This window comes from Moschus berezovskii, chromosome 24, assembly GCF_049115385.1.
Source record: "Moschus berezovskii isolate FMDL1 chromosome 24, NW_MosBer_1.0, whole genome shotgun sequence".
In the NCBI taxonomy this organism is placed as follows: domain Eukaryota; kingdom Metazoa; phylum Chordata; class Mammalia; order Artiodactyla; family Moschidae; genus Moschus; species Moschus berezovskii.
The window spans coordinates 22,940,122-22,965,000 of NC_142483.1; the positions used below are offsets into that span (position 1 = coordinate 22,940,122).

Below are 24,879 nucleotides of genomic sequence, written 5' to 3' on the forward strand. Positions count from 1 at the left end.
TTGGAGACCTGAGTCCCACTGGGGTTGAGCCCCATCGCCCTCACTGCTCTCGTGCTTGATTACATGCCTTTTACTGGCTGGCTCCACTCCTCATTTCCTTATCCCCTTATTGGTGTTTTTCTGGGATCATCTCCCAAATAAATCTGCTTGCACTGGAACCCTCTGTTGGGTACTGCTTGCAGGAAAATCCAAACTAAGACCATATGATATAATCATTTTTTATAACATACATCAAAATGTAAAGATTATTGCATTGGCCATTTTCTGTAAGAAAAGAGCATGAGGGCACAACACAGAGGGACCTGGGAGGATGCTGTGCTTGCACTGGTCTTGAATTGAAAAGTGAAAAGTGAAAGTGTCAAGTCAGGCACTTGGCTGTGCCTGACTCTTGGCAACCCCAAGGACTATAGCCTGCCAGACTCCTCTGTCCGTGGGATTTCCCAGGCAAGACTACCGGAGTGGGTAGCCATTCCCTTCTCCAGGGGATCTTGCCAACCGAGGGTTCAAACCCAGGTCTCCTGCATTCCTCGCAGATTCTTTACCACCTGAGCCATCAGATCTCATATTACATTTGAACAACCCTCCTTACATTCTCTGTTCCAATTATCCTGACCTGCTTTCCATTTCTCTTGACCATCTCTGGACAAGTACATGAATTGTTTCTGAAACATTTTTCGATTCCCTCAAATTCTCCCCCTTCTTTTTGTTGCCTCTGAAATATTCCTTCCTTCAGAAAGCCTGCCCTGACCTACCCAGGCTGGATTAGACGCTTATTCTCAGTGTTTCCTCGCCACCCCATCACAACACTAGACACGTTATGTTCTGATTTCCTTTCACTCCTGTGACTCCCCCTGCACTTAAAGTTTACAGAAAAGTGCAAGGAATGTATCTATTCAGGACACTAAATAAGAATACCTGAGAGTATTTGCTGAATGAATAATAAATAATATTAATGACCATTTATAGGACACTCCTTCCTAGAAATTTTTTAAGTCATTCTTGAATTTGTTACAGTATTGTGTCTGTTGTGTATGTTCTGCATTTTTGGCTGCCAGGCATGCAGAATCTCAGCTCTCTGACCAGGGATCGAAAGCACACCCCCAGCGTTGGAAGGCAAAGTCTCATGCACAGGACCACAGGGAAGTCCCCATGTGATTTTTTTGTTTAATCCTCACAACAGCTCGAGCAAGGGGTAGGATTATCATCATTTCCATGTGCGCATAAGAAAACTAAGGCACAGAGAGACCAGCTGGCCTAAAAGCACAGTTAATAGACAGGAGTATAAAGATTGGAACCCGAAATTTTGATGGAACCAAATCACATATTTTTAAATAATAGAGGTGAGTTCATGATTCAGAGTAAAGTTCTTTGGGGTAGAAATTGAGAAAGACAAATGTCCTCAAATTTCAAATTTTGAGAAGGCCCTAACCAAAAAGCTCTAGTTCTAGGGAGAAAGGAGAAGGGACCACATCAGGAACAGACTTTTAAACCAAGCAGACAGACCTTGACTCACATCTTAGGTCTGTCTCTTAACTGGGCACGTGACCACTGGGCAAGCAACTCATCTTCTCTGAAGCTGGCAACCAACTGCTGTTTGATAAGACGCTTCTTTGGTTAAACTAAGTCAGGGAGCAGATCATTGTATTTAAGAGATAAGTGGTTTATTCTGTAAAGCAAGTATCCTTCAATAAAAAATAAACAAATTTAAAGCAATAAAGAACAAGGACAAGATAAAAAAAGATAAGTAATTTAGATTATTGACAAAGATTTGCCATTCACTCAGGGGAGATGTAGGATTTCTTTCTACATTGATTCATTATAAGTTTTATTAAACATGATGCATGAAATGTGAACAAAATTAGTTTCCTAAATGACATTGTTTCACATGACTTCTGTCTAACCCCACAGTGCCAGGAAATTACTCAGTGCTCGAAGTCACAATACATTCAGAGACAAACGTCATTATATGCCCTACTGGGCTGACCTACTTCAGCTCTATTTTTCTATCTTTCCTTCTTTCCCTCTGTCCTATGTGTTTTCTGCTGCCCTTGAATTTCAGCTGGGTCTCTTTTTTATGGTGAAGATTTTAGCTAAGGTAAACAAAGGATAGCCCCTGGAGGAGGGCATGGCAACCCACTCCAGTATTCTTGCCTGGAGAATCCCATGGACAAAGGAGCCTGTGGGCTACAGTTCATAGGGTCACACAGAGTTGAAACGACTTAGCATCCATGCATGTATGCAGACTAAGGATAGACTCTCAAACACTTTGCAAAGAGCAAAGAAGACTAGTCCCCTGTCCTGTTGCCTCCACTCTCAAATTCAAATTCCATTGCAGTTTACTTGGTCATTAATTATTAAGTGCTTAGCACAGTTATTAAGTGCAAAGGAGGCAGGCCAGGTACTGTTGTAGTGTCATCTTTTGCAATGAGCAATAAAACTTAAAGGACATTCCAATGGCCATTCACAGTAAGATAATATGTGTGTATATACATATGCTCCTACACAGTGATGAATAGGGCCTTTTAACGGTTCTTCACTATCACCCCAGGCACTCGCAGCCAAATAGAAGGTTTGATGTTTCCAGGAGGAGGAAGGAGGTGGTTTCAGTGCCCTGCCCAAGTTTCTTGGTCCCTTCTCAACATTTTCAGTGCATGCAAGCCTAATTCCATCCGTCAGCCCCTGCACCTTGTCTGATGGTGCCCTCTAGCGCCAAAGTGCTGGAGAATTCATGTTTTTTTCTTTTGTTTTTTTTTTAAATCTCCATCCAAGGAGACTTTCTTGACTCAGTTATTTCATGAACCCGTTTCTAAATATGTTTGCAGGCTTCCCTCCAGTCATTGATATTCCACTATCCTCTTTCTTATATTGATAAATTCTCTTCTGTTTTCAAAGGTGTCCTTCAGGCCACAATATAGGCCTCCCGTCTAAGAAACGATCTGAAAGTTTCTGAACCCTGAAATCTGTCAGTGGAAAATTTTAATTTCTGTTCATTGATTTCCCTCTGGAACAGCATGTCAAAGTCTTACTCAGAATTTTTTCTCCATAGCTGAAATTTGCACTCCATGAGGGGTATATGTGTATCCTGGGGTGGGGGACTGCGGTTGCTTAGCGAAGTACAATGCTTGGGGTCTGTGATAGAATAATGGCCCCACCCCACGGATATCCATTTCCCGATCCCCAGAACCTCTGAATATGTTACGTTACATAGCAAAAGTGGTTACATTGCCAACATGATTAAGTTACGGATCTCAAGATAGGGAGATGATCCTGGGTTATCTGGTTCAGATCCATGTAGGCACAAGGATCCTTGAAAGTAGCAGCGAGAGGCAGAAAAAGAGAGTCAGGAGATAGGATGAAAGGTCAGAAAGATGCAAAGTTGCTGGCTTTAACGCAGAGGAAGGGACACTAGAAGAGGTAAGGAAATGGGTACAGCCCTTGAGAGACCAGAGGAAAATCCAGTCCTGCCAATACTTTAATTTTAGCCCGGTGAAACCCATGCCAGACTTCTAACTGGAGAACTGTAAGGTCATATATCTATGCTGTCTTAAGGCACTGTGATGGACATGAGTTTGAGTGAACTCCGGGAGTTGGTGATGGACGGGGAGGCCTGGCGTGCTGTGATTCATGGGGTCACAAAGAGTCGGACACGACTGAGCGACTGAACTGAACTGAACTGAAGGCACTTCCAAGTTGGTGATAATTTGTTACAGCAATCATGCTAATTCAGGGGTTCTTTAGGTTATGTTAGAAAATATCAACATGTACCTTTTACATGATTGAGCAAGTCAAAGTGGAGGTGACAGCATGCTAAAACTGAAGTCAGGTAACACCATGCTTTTTCTCAGAATCCTGTGACAGCTTTTCATCTCACACATAGTGAAAGCCAAGTTTATACGCTGGCCTCCAAGCCCCACACATTGGATGAGTCTTCCTTCATTTACCTGGCCTCATATTCCTCCACTCTTGCCTTACTCCCTCTGCTTGATCCACACAAGCCTTTCTGTTCCTTAAACACACCAAGCAGGTCCTGCCTCAGGGCCTTTGCCTTGATGGCACTGCCTGTCCAAATTCATCTTCCTTGGATCAACACAGCTCCTGTGTATTCATTTCCTTTTAGGACTCTGATATAATGTCCTTGTATCAGAGAGGTCTTCCCAGGCCAGCCTTGCACAAAAATAGCATTATATCCTACCCCTGCAGGTGAAAAGTTTTAAATGTTATATATTATTTCCTTATTTTTTTGTCATATTATACATTTACTTTGAGCCTGCTCTCCCCCCACTTCAAATATAGGTTGCATGAAATTGGGGATTTTCATGTTAGATCCCTGCTATGTCACCAGGAAAAAGAACAGTGTCTGGCCATGGTAGGCACTTAAGAAATATTTGCTGAATAAATAAGTGAATAAATATATGAAGAAAAAAATTTGGATAATTAAATTTTAAATTCTCGAGTTTGATTTCTTAGTTTAATGTAGTACATGCTCAGTTTTTTAAAAAATAAAACAATATAACGTATATAAAATGAACATCTTTAAACTTCCTAGTTATTCCTCCTTATGTCTGCTGCTCTATCACCATTTTCAGTCCCAGTCTCCAAAAATACACACTGTTAACTCTTTGGTGTATATTCTTCCAGTACGTCCTATGCCAGCTTGCTTGTGAATATAGTTTTTTTTCTTTTTTAAATCTTCTTGTATTCACAGTTTTAGGACATCCTGTCTCCACTCCATAGTACACTGTGAATTATCTTTTTATTTGCACATCAGAACAAACAGATCTGCCTCCTTCTTTTCATGGCTCCAATGGTCATATTATGTCTGTGTCTACAGACACAGTGTTTACTCTTCTATTGATGGCCATGTAGGCTGCCTCTAGTATTTGCTCTTACAAATAAACCCACATATATCTTTACATCATTCTATGAGTATTTCTGTAGAATAAATTCCCAGAAGTAACACACTGGCTCTGAGACAATACACACATCACATGCTGGTAGATGTTGCCAAACTGCCCTCCAAAGAACTTGTACCAGTCTACACCGATCTCAATTGCATCTGAGAGGACATTTTAACTGAAATATCAACTTTGTAATGGGGCATAGCCTAGAGTACTTGACAACTTCTAAAGAGTTCAAGTTATTAAAGACTGTCAAAGCAAACCAAATGTTTATCCTCAGAGGTACACGATGAGTTTAAAGTTACAGATTCTCACCTGGGGCAGAAATCAATACAAAAAACAACTGGAAAAAAAAAAAAAGCCATCCTTCCTTGAAAAGCCTCTTGCCACTTCAGAGATACTATGCCCCAGCCCCAGCCTTCCCAGACTACTCGGGAGTGGCACCCTCTTGGTAAGGAGTCCTTGGGTGAAGCATTCTATCTCTAGGTGCCCAGTATACACTTCCTCATGGAACAGTACTTGCTCAGTGACCTGTAAAATGTGACCTTCTTCTCTCAAGTGGGCCAAAGCTCCAGTAAGGAGATGTGCTCAAGCAAAAAGGAAAATGTCCCCAATTCATATTTCTCTACATGCAAAGACCTCCTAAGCCCTGGTCAGTCCTGGGTGAATTGTGAGTGAGGACTCTTCACCTTACCAGAGTCATTCATTTTCAAAGGGATTCCATTTTTAAATGACTCCACTAAGATAGAGGCTTCCCTCATACCTTAGTCAGTAAAGAATCCACCTGCAATGCAGGAGACCCAAGTTCAATCCCTGGGCATGATCATCCCCTAGAGGAGGGCATGGCAACCCACTCCAGTATTCTTGCCAGGGAAATCCCATGGACAGAAGAGCCTGGTGGACTACAGTCCATGGGGTTGCAAGAGTGGAACACGACTTAGCGACTAAACCACACCACCACTAAAGTATATCGTCCTGCCTGTTCTATGCGTTTCAGTTCAATTCATTTCAGTCACTCAGTCGTGTCCAACTCTTGTGACCCCCATGGACCGCAGCACACCAGTTTTCCCTGTCCATCACCAACTCCCGGAGCTTGCTCAAACTCATGTCCATCAAGTCAGTAAGGCCATCCAACCATCTCATCCTCTGTCGTCCCCTTTTCCTCCATCTTCAATCTTTCCCAGTATCAGGGTCTTTTCAAATGAGTCAGTTCTTCTCATCAGGTGGCCAAAGTACTGGAGCTTCAGCATCAGGCCTTCCAGTGAATATTCAGGATTGATTTCCTTTAGGATGGACTGGTTTGATCTCCTTGTTGTCCAAGAGACTCTCAAAAGTCTATATGTTTATCACACCCAAATTTGAAGTAAGACCTAGAATCTCTGCTTACCAAGTTTTTGAGAACTTACACACTCATAGGTAAGGTTAGTAGGAAACCAGATAGAGATGAGATGCAAAAGCAATGTAATAACTAGCCCAAAGGCAATAGAGTGCAAGTTAATAAGTTAAAACTTGGAGGGGGGAAAAAAAACAACTTGGAGGAGGATGGGAATCAGCTTTGGGACCACAGATAGGAAAGATCTGCCTGACCGAATGGAAAGTTTACATAAAAAGACCTTTGGAGTCAGCAAGTCGGTGACCCACAAGCTAAATAGGACTTGCAGACCACATTTTTAAATGCTGGAAGAGCCTTAACAATTTGAAGTTTACTAGCATTTGATTGGTCCAGCATTCCACAGTTTACCAAGGTTGTTTCCCCTCCTTGCTGTACCCTGCAGCTTCTCACATTTACCTGCCTGCCCACACAAACATTCTCATTTGCAACTGTTGTTGTGGTTACCTAAATAAGATTTTGTGATCTCAGATCTGTTAGAAGGATAATGTTAAGAACAAGGGAGACTGTGTTTTGACCAGGCTTGGCTCTGCTCTAGGGCTTCCCTGGTGGCTTAGAGGGTAAAGCGTCCGCCTGCAATGCAGGAGACCTGGGTTTAATCCCTGAGTTGGGAAAATCTCCTGGAGAAGGAAATGGCAACCCACTCCACTACTTTTCCCTGGAAAATCCCATGGATGGAGGAGCCTGGGAGGCTGCAGTCCATGGAGTCACAAGGAGTTGGACATGACTGAGCAACTTTACTTTCTTTTGTCCTGCTCTGACTTTTGAACGGGACATTTACCAATGTCCAGGGAGTGATCCTATGGGTTTGATGTCAAGCCATATCCCAGGGAGGATTGGAAAGAAAACTAGACTTCTGGGGGACTCTTTCATCAGTGCACTTCTCTCTACCTCCATTACCCCTATTTAGTTAAACCACTCCAGGAACTTACCTGGCAGTCTAGTGGTTCAGACCCCATGCTTCCAAGACAGGGGACACAGGTTTGATCCCTTGTTGGGAAACTGTAGATCCCACATGCTGCACTGCTAAGTCACTTCAGTCGTGTCCGACTCTGTGCGACCCCATAGATGGTAGCCCACCAGGCTCCACCGTCTCTGGGATTCTCCAGGCAAGAGTACTGGAGTGGGCTGCCACTTTCTTCTCCAATGCATGAAAGTGAAAAGTGAAAGTGAAGTCGCTCAGTCATGTCCGACTCTTCGCGACCCCATGGACTACAGCCTACCAGGCTCCTCCACCCATGGGATTTTCCAGGCAAGAGTACTGGAGTGGGTTGCCATTGCCCTCTCCATGCTGCACAGCATGGCCAAAAAAAATTTTTAAAGCCACTCCGGTCTCAGACTTGAGCTCCTGCAACAAGCCAACTTCCCAGTCTAGTTTTTCCTGCTGCCTACTCACCGCCACTTGATATCGAGTCCATTTCAGTATGATACTTCCTAAATATCCCCTGAATCTCTGCACATCCGTCTCACTCTATGCCTAACCACCAGCATCTCCATCCTGGATCCATTGCCTCTTCAACCATTGCCTTTTTCCAGTGCGCATTGCAAGTGGCACACAGCAATCTTTTCTTTCTTCTTCTTCTTTAACTTCCTGGCCATGCCATGTGGCAGGCAGAATCTCATCCCCAACAAGGGATCAAACCCTCACCCTTGCCTTGAAAGTGCCGAGTCTTAACCACTGGACAGCCAGGGAAGTCCCAGCAATCTTTTTAAAAGCACAAACATAAGGTTCCCTTCCTTTGTCATCTGAATTCCCACCACCGTGGTCTCCTTCCTGCCCTCTAATCTGACCTAGTGCCCACCCACCTCAGAACTTTCGCTCTGGTCATTTTTCATCTTTGGAATACTTTGCTTTAGAACACAGATCCGACCATAGTTTATGTCCTTTCCAAGGTGAAATGTCTCACCTCAACCATCACTGCCTTGAGAGGTCTTTTTTGATCACCCTGGCAGAAGCACTCACTTGCTACAGTGTTTTCCTAGCTTTTTCCTAGCATTCCTTATTGGTGTCTGAACGCTGTATCAGTTTACTAACAAGTTTGGTATCTGTGCCCTCCACTAGAGTGTAAATCTGAGACAGGGGTTCCAGTTGTTTTGTTCAATGCTGGATTCTCATTGCACAGAATAAATACATATTGACTAGCTCCTGTAACCCAGCCGGACCCTCTGAGGCCTTCCCAAAATAGTCCCCAAGCCACATCCTCCACCTGCCTTTTGTCTGTAGAAAAGCTTTAGTCAAAGAGTAAGTTTAATCACAGAAGTGAGAAAAATGCAGAAAGAAAGGAAAACCGTCAAACCAGACAAAATAATAACACTTTAGCCATTAAACAAAGTCAGGGACCTTCATTTCTTCTCCAAGGACTATGGATAATATTCTCAGCTTAATCTTTTGAACTGTTTTGCAGGTACAGAAATCTCTACCAAGTGGCAAAAGGTAATTGTATGCTGCCCACAGGCACGTAGACCCCAGACTGGTTGGAACCAGAGGGTTGATAATGCTGACTCCCGGTTACCTCACCACCAACCATTCAGAAGAATGTCCAGGAGCTGATCACGCCCTGTTGCTTTAACACTGTAAGACCCCTCTCTACCCACTCCAGGGTGGGACAGTCTTATGGGTACTAGCTTGCTGTGGCCTCCTTTGCTGGGCAAAGCAATAGAGAGCCCTTCTCTCCCAGTTCACCCAAAATTCTGTCTCCGAGATTCAATTCAGCGTTGGTACACAGAGGCTGGGTTTCACTATCACTGCTCAAAAACTGTCATCAAATTCATAGAGACAGAGGGCAGCCATCTCTCAGACTGGATGTAGCAATAACATTTTTTTCATTGTTGAGAGCTGCTGAATTCAGTCATTATCCCAAGAACTAAAAAGAATTGGTTCTGAATTCAATTCAGAAATCAAAAGTTTTGGAATTTACCCCCAAACAAAACAGAATTCTCATTTGGCTTTATTTTTGCCCTTCAGTTACCTAATGTACAGGTTGGATGAATAAAGCATACACAGCTACAGGCTTTCTACTTAACTTCTAAGCTTGCATTAAAATACTGTTCACCCTCATACCCTTCTCCTTAGCCCTTCCTATTTCTTATTAACTCTTCTTCTGTACTGCATATTTTTCTCACTATTGTACAAAAAAAATTGGGATATATATTTTCACGGTAATTCATTTTTGGAATTTTGTCACCTTACGTAGTGACTTCTTCCAAGATATTTTTTTCTAATTGAGAAAAATTCATAGAGGCAGAAAAGTTATTAGGAGTTATTGTTTAATGGGTTTTCAGTTTCAGTTTTGCAGGATAAAGTTCTGAAGATGCTAGTGGTGATGTTTATACAACAATATGAACACACTTAAAAACGGTAAATTTCTTCGGAGAAGGCAATGGCAAGCCACTCCAGTACTCTTGCCTAGAAAATCCCATGGATGGAGGAGCCTGGTAGGCTGCAGTCCATGGGGTCGCTAAGGGTCGGACACGACTGAGCGACTTCACTTTCACTTTTCACTTTCACACATTGGAGAAGGAAATGGCAACCCACTCCAGTGTTCTTGACTGGAGAATCCCAGGGATGGGGGAGCCTGGTGAGCTTCCGTCTATGGGGTCACACAGAGTCGGACACGACTGAAGTGACTTAGCAGCATAATGACCATTATTTTTACTAATACTGTAAAACTATGAAAATGAATAAAATACTAAAAGTTTCATATAGCCAAGAATTCATAATATGATGACTTTATTTTATATGATAATATGAATTAAAACATGTATCTGCCACAAAAAAAAAAAAAAAACGGTAAATTTCATATAATGTAATGGAGAAGGAAATGGCAACCCACTCTAATATTCTTGCCTGGAGAATCCTGTAGACAGAGGAGCCTGGTGGGCTGCTGTCCATAGGGTCACACAGAGTTGGACATGACTGAAGCAACTTAGCATGCATGCATGCTTTGGAGAAGGAAATGGCAACCCATTCCAGTATTCTCACCTGGAGAATCCCAGGGACAGAGGAGCCTGGAGGGCTGCTGTCTATGGGATCGCACAGAATTGGACAAGACTGAAGTGACTTAGCGCAGCAGCATATAATATATATTATACCACAATTTTTAAAAAAATTTTAATTTGTCTTTAATTTTAATGATTTAAAAACCCTCATAACTTTCCATTATTCTGAAGATCCAAAATAATGGTGCAACTTTCAGTTGTTCTGTAGGATCCAGCCGGCTTGGCCCTGCCTATCTTTCCAGCTTATCACATACATTGCCTTTTCACTGCAGCCACCCTGACTACGTTTTCAAAGACATCAGACTCCTTCCACCTCAGGGCTCTGGTGCCTGCTGATTAATCTGCCAGGAGCAGACAAATCCTCATGCAAGTAACCCTTTTTTATTTTGTTGAGCTCTCTGCCCCAATGACCTCATCAGGCAGAACTGCTGCAACAAAATCTGCATTTTAACAAGATCCCCAGGTAATTTGTGTACACACGCAAGTTTGAGAGTCCAGCTCCAAATGACTGATGAGTGCAAACACAGAAAACAATAATCATTATATCCCCCAACACTTTTCTGGAGTTTTCCTGCTTAGCTTCTAGTTAGTTCAGACTGAAAAACTCAAAGCGCCAGAAGGGGATGGGAATAAACCCTAGTGTCTGCTGCCACCTTGTGGTGAGAAGTTCCAACCCAGTGAGAATTTGCTCTCCTCCAGGAAATAAACCAAATGTCAAAAGGGAGGGGTGGGCTCAAATTTCTCAACTATGTGTTTTGAGAGATCACTACAGAATAGCCCAAGGGGTGTACTGTGAGAATGCCAAATAAAAACTGGACAGAGAGCATTCATCAGTTCCACTTGAAAGATCTAACAAAAGCTGGGATCATTGGAATTAGTATTGGTGGTGTTGGTTCTTCCCTCTTTGGAATGCAGACGTGCACATTTGAATGTGATAATCAGTTGGTGTGTGATTATTTTATTACCAACTCAAATGGCAGTGGTTAGACAAGCAGGTCACCTATTCACATCTGCCTTGCCCTGGAGTCTGCAACACGACAGGGAATTTCCCACTGCTCTGTCAACTGCATCATTGATGACCTCTGTAAAGTGGTAAACAGGGCTGGTCCCATAAATGATGTCTGTAACACCTGGAAGAGAATAAGGAAGCAATTCCAAAAATTTTCCTACATGCTTTACCCCCAAACAGCCCAGGATTTAAAAGTGCCTCAGTCACTGGATGTTTTTGTTTTCTAGTTTGTGAGCCTAAGAGCTAAAGAAATTAACAATAGCTACTGCAGGTGAGGTTGACAGCAATGGATCACCCTTACCTGTATACTCCAGAGCGCTTTAAGGTTGCTTACGAAAGAGCTGGCCAGTACCGAAGATTTCAGCAGCCCAGAAAGAGAAGCGGCTCATTCAAAAGGAAAGGGATTGAAAGGTAGGAAGCTGGGACTCATTTTCTTCTCTCTTGAGTGAGATGCTTTGGATTTTGCATTAAACAATATTCACTATGCTGATTAGAAAAAAGTAGCATGTTTTTAAGCACGACATTTAGAAATGAAGACTCCGTGTGGATTAGAGGGAGCAGAGACAGCATATGTACATTGGATCAGGAAATCTAGTACCACGATGGAAGCCTCGTTTCGTGATCAGAAAAGTCTTCATTGTACTGGGAAAACCTTTCCTTTCTACCTGAACTTGAGATTTAATGTCACATATGATATTAAAATCAATAGATACTAAGTTGGCCGCCTCATGAGACGAGTTGACTCCCTGGAAAAGACTCTGATGCTGGGAAGGATTGGGGGCGGGAGGAGAAGGGGACGACAGAGAATGAGATGGCATGGCTGGATGGCATCACTGACTCTGTGGACATGAGTTTGAGTGAACTCCGGGAGTTGGTGATGGACAGGGAGGCCTGGCATGCTGTGATTCATGGGGTCGCAAAGAGTCGGACACGACTGAGTGACTGAACTGAACTGAAGTTGATATTTAAGTCTCACAGTTTTAGACAGCAAATACTATTATTTTGAAAAATCAATGGTACATTTTTCAAAATAAGTTCATGATCAGTGCTCTTTCCATTCCCCTTTCCAGCAATTTGGGCTGTTGTAATATGTACTAATTATATTTTACCTGTGTGCATGCTCTTTAATGTATACCTCATATTTCTTACCAGTGGCAAAACCATGAAGACAAGCATGGAATACTCCAAATGTAATACATTTTAATTTGGAAAGGCAGAGAGATGATTATTTTCCAATTTGGGGAGTATTCTTTCTTACCAAATTCATGAGCAATAGCTCAGATAGAAAAGAGTCATTTTCATGAGGCCTGAAGTATCAAAGACCAGACTTCTGAACTTCCATGGGCAGAATGAAATTTTGCAGAGATTTCCACTTCCAATAAAAAATAGGGGTTAAAAGAAGAGGCAATACAACCAAATCAATTCACAACCAACCAAGACACTTAAAGGGTTAGGAAAGAAAAGATTCTTTTCATAACAGCAATGGTAGCAGTTCTAGTCCTAGACTTTGGAGCAAAATCATCTTATTAATCATGTTATAAATAGATTGGGAATGAGGGTGGTGGGTGGGACTAGGAGATGCATTCTGGAGATTCAGAAACTGCTTAGAGCTGGGCTTTTTACCTGATGGGGGTTGCATGGATGACCTTGGGGGTTCCTGAGCCTCCTACATTGTACTCCCATGTGTGTGTGTATTTATGGTAATAGAAACTAATGGTTTTGTTAAAAGTTCTCCTAGGGGTCCATGGGAGATTAGTCCTAGCCCATAGATGATTTTTTATCTCGAAATAGAAGACTAATTTTTAAAAATCCCTGGAATTTTATGGATATTATTGCTTTGGATGAAACTAACATCAAAATAGTTAATCAAGGAAGAATATTAGGTAAATAAGAGTATCATGGAACAGATGATACTCACTTAGCACAGAAGCTAACAGAATAGACTTTGGGGTCAGATTATCTGGGCATAAGTTATTTAAGCTTTACAAGTTTTAATTTCCTCATTTGTAAAATGGAGATGATAGTAGGAGGATTGAAATGTGTAATACATATGAAAGAACTTAGATAACTGTTCAGCACATAAAAATCTACTAAGAAATATTACCTATTTTATTACTAAAATGATGAAAATATTATTATTTGGAATTTTTGAAATATGCATTTATAATTACTCTCTCTAAATCAGTATTCTGCATAAAATGCAGCATTTATAGGACCTTGGAGAATATATTTTTTATTATCTACACTAGCAGACACTCTCATGTCTCATCACATTTGGAACCACATTTTGAAGTCCAGCAAAAAAATATCTCAAACTGTGATAGAAATGAGATCACCAATTTGCCAGTATGAGGCAATATATTCTAACATTCACAAACCAAGATTAAAATCTGCATTCTATGCTCCATCAATTAAATTAATCTCTCTGTGTCTCAGCTTACTCATTAGTAAACTGAAGACAATAATATAAACTACCAGTTCTGAGGATTAAATGAGATAGTGGCCAGAATGCACTTCTGGAGTTCAGCAACAAAATATCAAGTAGTTGCTTTGGCTTTGGATTTGATGCTTGGTCTTCAGTTTTCTTTTTTGGAACTGTATAATTTGTTCACATTTGCAGTTGATTTTCATGATTCCAATGTTTCATTTTTAACTTTTCAATTTCCTTGACACGAATTCTTTTTCCCTTGTTCAGATGGCATAAAGCTGTGTCTACCAACTTAGTAAAACAAAATGTATTGGTCCCTAAAGAGGAGTCATCCAGTGATAGTGACATGGAATTTCACAAGAGCCAGCAAAATCAGAAGAAAAATTTGGTGAGGAAAGTGAAGAGTGATCTGGGGAGGATGCTGTCACACACGTACAGAAGCAAACCAGCAAGTGTCAATGAGAGGGTGCCCCTAGCCACAAGGAAACCCTCCTTCCAAATACTCAGAGCCTTCTTCCTAGAATTGTCAAGGAACTTCCATCGCCCAAGTTATTTACCAAAGCAAGAATGAGAAAGCTCTCTCAGAATGGTAATCCAAGTCAACATATGGTCCAGTGTCAAGCCAAGAGAGAAAATGAAATAGGGCAGTTTTTGTTGCTACCCACAGAAGAGCATTTCTGGGGAGCTTGTCTGAATTGCAGAAGCTAAGGCCCCCACCCAGGGCTACTGAGTCAGAATCTGCCTTTTACAAAGCTCCCCAGGTGACGTGTGTGTGTGTGTGTGTGTGTGTGTACATCTTCAAAAACTCTGAATTAGATTACATTTGAGGTCACTCCCAGTCCAATTAATCAGTGGTCTCATCAGTCTAAAACTACTTTTCTTTTAAATATTAGATGCGTACACAGGTGTATATGTCTGTATATGTGTATACACATACACATATATTAGAAAATCAAACCAAAGTGGGATTTTCTGGTTTTGTTTCTGGAGAAAGAAGTGAGGCCGATTTTCAAATGGCTGCTTCCAACAGACGAAGGTGTGGTGAGAATTCTTTTTTAAAAATGTATGATTGGTAAGTCGTAAAGGAAATTTTATTTTATTGTATCTACTTCCCACACACTTTGTGAAGAATTGGCATTTGAACTGTTGACAATTTCTTTTGTGACGTGGTAATGCTTTTGAACTGTGGTGCTGGAGAAGACTCTTGAGAGTCCCTTGTACCGCAAGGAGATCCAACCAGTCCATTCTAAGGGAGATCGATCCTGGGTGTTCATTGGAAGGACTGATGCTAAAGCTGAAACTGCAATACTTTGGCCACCTCATGCGACGAGTTGACTCACTGGAAAAGACTCTGATGCTGGGAAAGGTTGGGGACGGGAGGAGAAGGGGACGACGGAGAATGAGATGGCTGGATGGCATCACTGACTCTGTGGACATGAGTTTGAGTGAACTCCGGGAGTTGGTGATGGACAGGGAGGCCTGGCATGCTGTGATTCATGGGGTCGCAGAGAGTCGGACACGACTGAGTGACTGAACTGAACTGAACTGAACTGAATGACGTTTGGTGGTGGGGTAGGTCTTGTGAGTGATGGCTACTATTCGCATTCTCCTTTTTAAAACTGATAGACTTTTCTGGAGAGCAGTTTTAGGTAAACTGGAAAAACTGAGTGGAAAATACGGAAATTTCCTCTATACCCTCCTCTCCTTACCACCCACACGATTTCCTCTATTATGAACTTCTTGCCTTAGTACAGTACACTTGTTAGTTGATGAGCCAATATTAACATATTATTGTTAACACTAGTCCGTAGTCTACGCTGGGCCTCCCTGGTGGCTAAGTTGGTAAAGAATCCACCTGCAATGCAGGAGACCCAGGTTTGATCCCTAACTTGGAGAAGAAATGGCAGTCCACTCCGGTATTCTTGCCTGGAGAAGAGGAGTCTGGCAGGCTACAGTCCATGGTGTCACAAAAGTTGGACAGAACTTAGCGAGTAAAGAGCCACCATAGTTTGCATTAGGATTCACTCTTTGCCCCACACAGTTTCGTGGGTTTCAAAAACCCACCATGTAATGTGTCTGTCGTTACAATACCATACAGAAGAGCTTCAGAGCCATAAATACCCTTTGTATGTTTCTAGTGCCCTTTACAGTATAGCATTCAGAAATACATAGAATACTTATTATATGTAGGTGATTCACACGTATCTTCAAATTTCACATCATGATAAGGCTGCACACCTGGTAGATACTTTCTCCAGAAAAAACAAAAACTGATGGCCTCCAGCTGACACATTGCCCTTTCAAACAAACTCTCTCTTCTGGAAAAAGACAACTAATGCAAGCATCCAAGCATCTAGCAATTACCTGGTATAGATGGACCTGCCTGTTTCTATTGAAAACAGCAAAGAGGACACCATTCTCTACTGACGGGGCTGGAGTTGGAGAGTCCAGCAGAAAACAGAAGGCCAGAATCTTCTATCAAGTTCCATGCATTGGCTTATTTTTATCATAGCCGAAATAACAAATCTCTACAATAAGATTTCTCCAAGAAACTTGCCCATCTTTTAGGCTGCAGCTCAAACATTCTGATTCTCAACTGTGGCCGAAAGACAGTTGCTCATCCTTGTTGATCCTCATTAGACTTTAAAACAAATATGTAGTAAATACTTCTTATGTGGCAGCCATGCTGTAATTGATAGAGCAGCAGACGGTATAGGCATGGTCTCTACCCTCCTTGAGTTACAGAGGGCATAGAGGGGCGTTTCAATGTTATGCAGATATTTCCCTCTGATGCAAAGAAAAAGCACAGGCTAGGGTGGGTTCACGTCATGGATGCTGACTTTAGGGGAAGGGTCTTGAGAAAGCCTCCCTAAGGAACGGACAACTCAGATAACATCTGAAGGACAACTAGAGTTAGATAAGGAAAAAGTGGTGAGAACAGTTTTCCAGGAAGAGGGTAGAGCATGTTCAAGTCCCAACATCAAGAGAGCACTGGGCATAATTAAGGTTTGAAAGTAATCCAGCCAGGGAGAGTCTGCTGAATAAGGTGATAAGGGTGTTTGTAAACCATGGTAAGAAATTTTAACTTTTCCTAAGGGTGATAAGATACTTTCAAGCTGGGGGTTTATATGATTTGAAGGGCATTTTTTAACGGTAGCTCAGACTGAAGGGTAGAGACTGGATTGGAGGAGGTTAAGATCTGATGCAGGAGGAACGAGAAACAGACTCTTGCATTCATCCAAGGCAGTGGACAGTTTTAGCTGGGGCTGGTCGTGGCAGTGGGGGTGGTGAGGTTGAAGAGAATGTTTACTGGCAGGAGTTGCAAGATTTGGGCAAGAACTGACAGTGGAGGGTGGGGGAGAAAGGAGCGTCCCTGGGTTGAGCATCCGCTTTGAAGGTAGGGCCACCAGTCCCTGAGCTGAGGAGCCATGGTTCCTCAATGTGGTTATCAAGTGACCTGAAGCAGATTAAATTGATTTTAGGTGCTGTGCACAGCATGAAAACACAGACCACGCTGCACACCCCGCTGTTCCCAGTGCCTTTTTGACCCCTTTCACTACATCAAGGAAAAAGTCTCATCTCCTTTTCTTTTTTATCTTAATAAAAAAGGGAGTAACCTCAAGTTTACTGCCTTCTGTTGGCAATAACATAATTTTCATTTTACCATACTAGTCTCAGTGTCTGTATTTATGATACTGGTTTTTGATTTATGATAGTGTTTTAAGTTTCCTTTATAAGTATGTTTATTGTGTTAAGAACTGATTTTTTTTTTAATGAGGATGCTTTTTTTCCTTATCTTTTGGCTGTGCCACCTAGCCTGTGGGATCTTAGTTCCCTGACCAGGGATAGAACCCAAACCGCCTGCATTGGCAGCGAGGGCTCATAACACTGGACCACTAGAGAAGTCCCAAGAACTGAACTGATAGAGAAAAATATTAAGGACTCTAGGATTCACAGGGCTCCTAGAATGTGGGAAGAACTATTAAGATGGTATGTAAATGACTGAGCCTTGAGCCACTTTGCTGCAGAGGACACCTAAACTTGTCTTCAGTCAACAGCAAATAGTCGTTGGATTGTCTTGTATGTTAGAGGGTGCTTTTTCTAATTCCACAAGAGTTACAGGGAGAAACAGCAGAGGGCAAAAGTCTCAAAGACAGCTATCAGCCACCTTGGCAAGATGGGTTGGTGACTATGGAGGTCATGACCACAAGAAAAGGCCAAGTGTTCAAGAGAAAGTGTGAGATTCAGCAGAGCAAGTCCATTTTCAATTTTAACCCCAAAGAAAAAAAGCCACTGAAACCGCATGTGATGCTTGCTTTTCAGGAGACTTTCTAATAGAAAACATATGTTTATTATTGTGATCCTTTAAGATTGTCTGTTTTTTTCCCCCTCACTCCCTCTAAGCAACTGTACAACTTGACGTTGTCGAAGCAGAAACAGAGGCGATAACCCAAGGAAATACACTCCTCCGAGCCAGGAGAACCCCCAAGCGTTTATCTGTGACATCAGTTCCTTCAGGAATGGAAAAGGTAAAATGCTAAAACAAACTTGTGTCTAAAGACTCACATGGAAGTCAATGTTCAGGGCTGTTGTAAAAATAAAGTTCTCTGCCATTGAAAGCTGCCCTTTGTGTCTCCATTCCTAGAATTCAGGGCACAACAAGTGGACTTGCCAGGTCTGATTCCTCTACTTCTGACCTCGAATGGTTCAGCTTCTGCTATAATCTGGGCAACAGTAGGGTTTGCAGCTTTATATTGACTTGGTCAGCTGTTCAAATATCAAATTGATATATTAGCATCTGGCATATCATGTGTGCTCTGTGGAGAGATATTCTCCGGACTAACCCCGCAGAATTTCTGCAAGGATGCAAACATTTGTCCAAAACAGTAGCCATTAGCATATGGCATATGTACTTTTAAGCCTTGCATATGGCAGGTTGTTGTTCAGTCCCTCAGTCATGTCTGACTCTTTACAACCCTATGGACTGCAGCATGCCCGGCTCCTCTGTCCTTCACTGTCTCCGGGAGATTGCTCAAATTTATGTCCATTGAGTCCATGATGCTACATAACCATCTCCTCCTCTGTTACCCCCTTCCTTTGCCTTCAGTCTTTCCCAGCTGATGTGGTAGTACACCTGAGAAATTGAATTTTAAATTTCATTTCAATTGAAATTAAAACACAAATAGAACGTGTGTATACTATAGACAGTGCAGCACTTGATGATCCAGGACACTCCAACCCAAAGCTTATACTTATCTGTACTTAGATCAAGTTTGTGACTAAATTGCCCATGCTATTTTTTGATAGAATCTGAAGTATTATTTCTTTAGACATAATGAGCATTTATTAAAGCTGACTATGTTCCAAACCCTCTTCTAAGTGCTTTAAAAATATCAACTCAGATATTCCTTACAACAGCCCTGTAAAGTAGATAGCAATAGGTTACTGCAATAAGTAGGATATTATTTTAGGGATGGCAATGAGAGGTTAAGTAATTGGCCCAGACAATCGGAAGAGCTGGGCTTCAAACCCAGGAAGATTTGACTCTACGAGTGCTTACTCCTAATTACTATGCTGTTCCTGCTGTGCTCAGTCGTGTTGACTTTTTCCAACCCCTTGGACTAAGCCTGCCAGGGTCCTACGTCCATGGAATTCTCCAGGCAAGAATACTGGAGTGAGTTGTCATTTCCTTCTTCAGGGAATCTTCCCGACCCAGGGATTGAACCCGGGTCTCCTGTGTTTCTGCATTGCAGGCAGACTCTTTACTGCTGAGAAGAGTAAAGCACTGGGAAGCCCACAATTACTATGCTAGGTACTAATTGTACTGTCTATTATGGTAGCCAATTGTCACATGTGACTATTTATATTAATTAAAACTAAATAAAAAGAACAGTCTATTCCCTTCACTGCACTAGCTACATTTCATGTGCTCAGTTAACACATACAGCCAGTGGCTATTGTATTCGACAGCACAGATAAAGAACACTTTCATTTTTGTGGGAAGTTCCATTAAACAGCGCTTCTCTAGTGCACTGCCAGAGTGTACCAGTATTAGTTTTGAATTTTGCCTCTTGAGTGCTGGGTTCATATTTATCATATTCCTAATATGTGCTGGGCAGTTCTTACGTTTGGGGGCTATAAAGGTGATCCAATGGCCCTTGTCCTGCCTGTTTCCATGGAACTTAGAGTTTGATGGAGAAGATGGACATTAAACCAGAATGTTCCCATATGCTCTCATATGTTCTCATATATTTGAATCGGTTGTCCACGTTTTGAAATTAGAACCATTCAAACAATAGTCTGGATTTTCAACTTCCTTTTGAAAAATAAGAGGATTTGGTGACATGGAGCCTACAGCTCCTCCAGCAACAGCAGGAGCTACTCAGAGGCCACCCCCTTTGCAGGAGGCCTGTTCTCTCCAGTCCATGCCAGCCCGACTGAGCCTGTTTATCAAAACCTGCCTCACCCTTCAAGACATTTGACTTTTTAATAACGGTATTCAACACACAGAAATAACTTAAGTAATTACCAAGCTAAGTGCTTAGTAGAAAAAAAAAAAAAAACAATGCTGGGTTTTATGAGCGAGAAACAAGAGGAGTTGTGCTCTGGTTAGATTGGGCAAGGTTCTGCAAGTGACATTGAAGCTGGGGTGAGCTGGGAGGGCTTCCCAGATGGCTCAGCAATAAAGAATCTGTCTGCCAATGCAGGAGATGCAAGTTCCATCCCTGGGTCGGGAATAACCCCTAGAGGAGGAACAGCAGCACACTCCAGTGTTTTTGCTGGGAAATTCCAAGGACAGAGGAGCCTGGCAGGCTATAGCCCTTGGGGTCACATGATTGAGTGACTGAGCATGCACGCAGGAGCTGGCAGGGCATGGCAGAGGTTCCACAGACTCATTTGTAAACTCGGGCAAAGGGCAAGACCCAAATGTGATTGCACATCCCACTTTGTGTAGGTCTCACAGTAGTCCTCATGGTAATTACTAAACATAAGGGGAAGGAAGAGTGAACCTAGTAAGACTAAAAAGGCCATATTAGCCAGGAGCCATGACCTAGGAATGAGTTTTAACAGCACAGGTACTTGTAACCAGCAAGCCAGGGACCATGGGAAGGGCATCAGGCATGCAATGAAAAGAACCCAGAGCTTTCTTTTTTATGTTTGAAACGTGTCTGCCGTGAAAATAAGGAAGCCTGCAGAAAAGAGACCAGATTAGCAACTGGATCCAGTGATAATGAGCTTTCTGGGGCACTCGTCTACAACAGCCCCACACTCTGGCTGTGCTCAGCGGCTACAGAGGCAATTTCTTCTTCTTCCTCTTACAAATGACCTGCTTTTTTTCCCTGACACTGTATATTCTTTTAGAACCAGACAATCTCATTTCTCTGCACCCTATAGATCTCTTCAAAGAGAGCTCTGGGCACAAAGGAGATGCATGGGGCGTGGAGAATAGTATGAATACAGCCTCCAATCCAATGTTGTTATGTGGCAAATATTCGGTTTAAAAGAGGATGTCGCAAGGGTAAGAGTGTTCACTGAAGCACCGTCAGAAATAATGGTGGCACTCCTTAATCTGATGTGTTTTTTACATTTTTATGATAGGTTCCATATTCATCAAAAAAGAGACCACACTTTCCGGTATTTAAAAGAAAGCAGCACAGCATGGAAAATATTCTCCGGAAATCAGATTTGACAGTGGGAAAGCTTCAAATGCAGGTAGTGGACAAAGGTTTTTACTTTGTGTTTCAAAAGCATCAGAGGCCTGGGCTCAACTGAACGCATAGCCCTGCTAGACAGCGTGGCTGTGGGACGAAACTAATGATTAGCATGAAGGCATCCTGTTAGTGGGGGGCATTTGAGAGTGGCTACGGGATTGCTGAGGGCACTGAGGATGATGCTGTGTGCCTACTAAATGTTCAAGTGAATTCAATTAAAATGAAGGCACACACACACAAGGGTTTGAGAAGAAATGAGACTGTCTTTAGCACTGGGTGGTAAATGCATGTTTTCAAGCTCTGTTTGCTATGACTTGAATTAGAATAATACTTTGGGACTTGCAGACATCCACCAGTTCCTGAACTCATCTCTCAGGAAAAATAGCTCTCCCTTGGGTGTGGACAAGGCTTTCTAACACATGGCTTCGTTTCTTTGTTTTGGGCTGTCATAGGTAGATGACCTCATAGAAACAATGACAGATAAATCCATGAAGTTATTGGCCTAAAGACATGCTGAACTTGAACAGTGAGTTTCTAGGGGATGAAATTCTTCAGTTTTCTAAGCAGTTCCAGAGGATGTCCAAGCGAACCATGAGAAAGTATAAATTGAAAAATGTGTGTTTCCCATGTGCCTGGTGCTGCTTCTGATTCTGATGGCATAAAAGTTATGTTCATAGGAAATCTTATCTCTTGGTACATAATCCTGAATAAATTTCTCTTAATCAAGTGTGGGGGGGTGAATTTAAAAATATTCTGCCCAACAGTCCTTATAAAAATATTCTGCCCAATAGTCCTTTTACAAAAATTGATTTTTAATTCTGAGTCAATATAAGCAAATTTTTGCTTCATAATTTTTACTAATAATGGAAAATAGAAATATTTACCGGGGCATACCAATTCTACAAAGACATTTCTTCCATGATTTGCCAGATGAAATTAGAGGAAGCACTTAAAAGGTATTTTGACACTTTCACTGTGACTACTATTGAGCTAACTTTAAACCTTTGTTTTTAAAGAGTTCTTATTAAAATTACAAAAGTGTAATATTATTAAGGTATGATTCATGCAAAGTGTCATATTTCTGAACTAAAATGAATGGATAAGGATGGAACCTAGCAACTATTAGACATATAATTCAATCCTTAAGAAAAGTACATGTGATTCAGACTTAGTTTAAATTTATAAAAAGATCATAAAATCCTTTCTTGCAAGACTCTTGAAAATGACTCCTATAGAAGAAAACAGTAGAGGGAAAATGTTTTACCAAAACACTTACCACTTACCAACCATATATCTCAAGTATTAAGGACAGAGATCTAGAAAGTAATACATATTGATTGACTTTGCATCTTATAATTACTTCTTAGTCCAGTGATTCTTATCACGAACCTCTGTCATAGTAAGCATACACCACAAACATTTTGTATGTAATTTCACAAGTTCACAGCTCTCCTGAGAGCCTGTTCATGGTCTTCATTTTCAAAAGTGGTAACAATTTCCAGAAACTGACTCATTTTCTCATGTACATCCCAGAAATGCCACCTTCTCACTATCTTCCATTCATTTTGTGAGCAAATCAATGTTACCAATTAAAAACTATCTAGAATGTCAATGAGCACAAACATATTTGACTTAAAAACATTTTATTCAACATTTATTCAACATTTATTTTGGATGTTGCTTCCCACCTTTTAAATACAAAAAAGACATTTCAGTAAAAACAAATATATAATGAAGTCATCTTCCTTTGTGTGAAGAAATATGAATGAACTCTGTATTGACATTTAAAAGCAAAAGAGTTCACTGCCAAAACTTTACATATCTCGAGAGCACAACAAATTCTGAACACACTGAGATCATATTGCTACTTCAACATTCTTGGGAATGGAGAGTGATTACTTGGTCTATGGTTTAGGATCAGTTTCCATGCTTGCTTCTTGAGCTTCTTCTACCTCTGAGAGCTTTTCATCATCTGCAGTTGAGAAAGAAACATAAAACTCTAATCAAATTTGCTTAAACTATATGTTTGATGAATATATGAAAACATTTTTGTCCTTTATTAGTGAATATATTTAAAGCAAAAATGGCAAAATGGCAGCCTATGATTGCAACTGACCCACACAAGGGGGTTTGGTTTTTAAAAGTTCTGCTTTGGTTGTTGTTATTAGTTGAATTCCTGGAGGAGGGAATGGTGGCCCACTTCAGTGTTCTTGCATGGAGGGTCCCACGGACAGGGGAGGCTGGTGGGCTACAGTCTATGGGATCGCAAAGAGTCGGACATGACTGAGTGACTAAGCACACATTAGTTGAATCAAAATGCAAAATTTATGTGAGAGACTTCAATTTAAAAAAAAGTTCTCCTGGTCATTAAAATATCTACACAGGGACTTCCCTGGTGGTCCAGTGGCTAAGACTCTGTGCTCCCAATGCAGGGGAACTGGGTTTGAGCCCTGGTTAGGGAACTAGATCCCTCATGATGCAACTAAGTTGGCATGCCGCAACTGAGACCTGATGCAGTCAAATAAATTAATCTTTAAAAAATAAAATCTACATGAACATTCATTTTACAGTCATGCTACTTACTTTCCAGTGTTTGCTGAAGTTCATGGATTGTACTAAGAAGAACATGAAACTGTTTCCTTCTCAATTCCAGCTGTGTCAGTAAGAAAAAACAAATTAATACACAATCATCTATAAACCAATACAGAACACAAAGACTAATACATATCACATGCAAATACCTTATCTTCAACACTTTCTTTAATATGTGAAAGATGTTCTAATTCTTTTCCCAGAGCCTCTAGTTCTCTGAAAAAAATGAAAGTGTTATATTTTGCTAATTGGGAGAAAAGAATTCATAATTAATATCTAACTTTTTAGTTACTAATAGTATTTATTATAAAGGATAAGGAGTTCTAACCTCCATTATGGTGAGACTTTTAAAACTAAGGGTGATTCCTTAACTTCTAAATATGTACTAATTTTCATTAAAATTAAATTTTAGATAATTTTTAAAGTATAGGAAAACTTGACAATAGGATATCAAACCCTTTTAATATTTTGTCATAATTCAAAACTTTTTTTTTTGGTAAATGTGGTAAATTGCAGAATAATTAAATACCCTTTGAACTTTAACCCCTGGTCCTCTGAACCAGGCCTTTTCCCCGCCTCTACTTTCCATTCAGGCAATCCTTATATTATACCAATCCTTTTTTATGCATATATTTGTATCTCAATAATATACAGCATCAGTATATAATATTTGGAGGGCTCTAATCCTGGGTGTTCATTGGAAGGACTGATGCTAAAGCTGAAACTCCAATACTTTGGCCACCTCATGTGATGAGTTGACTCACTGGAAAAGACTCTGATGCTGGGAAGGATTGGGGGCAGGAGGAGAAGGGGACAACAGAGAATGAGATGGCTGGATGGCATCACCGACT

At 41.3% G+C, this 24,879-nt stretch overlaps 2 protein-coding genes across 5 annotated transcripts in view; one reads left to right on the forward strand and one right to left on the reverse strand.

The window, feature by feature from the left end:
- The first annotated feature begins 11,570 nt into the window (after nt 1-11,570).
- Nucleotides 11,571-22,312, forward strand: C24H3orf49 (chromosome 24 C3orf49 homolog). The gene is given in 7 exon segments (XM_055414258.2): nt 11,571-11,707; nt 13,992-14,182; nt 14,185-14,313; nt 18,129-18,253; nt 21,324-21,437; nt 21,889-21,962; nt 21,964-22,312. Coding segments are annotated over 7 exon segments (879 nt in total). The 5' UTR covers nt 11,571-11,582; the 3' UTR covers nt 22,085-22,312.
- A 750-nt stretch (nt 22,313-23,062) lies between these two features.
- THOC7 (THO complex subunit 7) overlaps nt 23,063-24,879 on the reverse strand; it is a 19,026-nt gene continuing 17,209 nt past the window's right edge. For all 4 annotated transcript variants that reach the window (XM_088831909.1, XM_055414257.2, XM_055414256.2 and 1 more), the window contains 3 exons: nt 24,178-24,244; nt 24,020-24,089; nt 23,063-23,408 (listed from right to left, as the gene is read on the reverse strand). In XM_088831909.1, the coding sequence (XP_088688035.1) occupies nt 23,341-23,408; nt 24,020-24,089; nt 24,178-24,244 (205 nt within the window). In that variant the 3' untranslated portion in view covers nt 23,063-23,340. The remainder of the gene's footprint in view (nt 23,409-24,019; nt 24,090-24,177; nt 24,245-24,879) is intronic.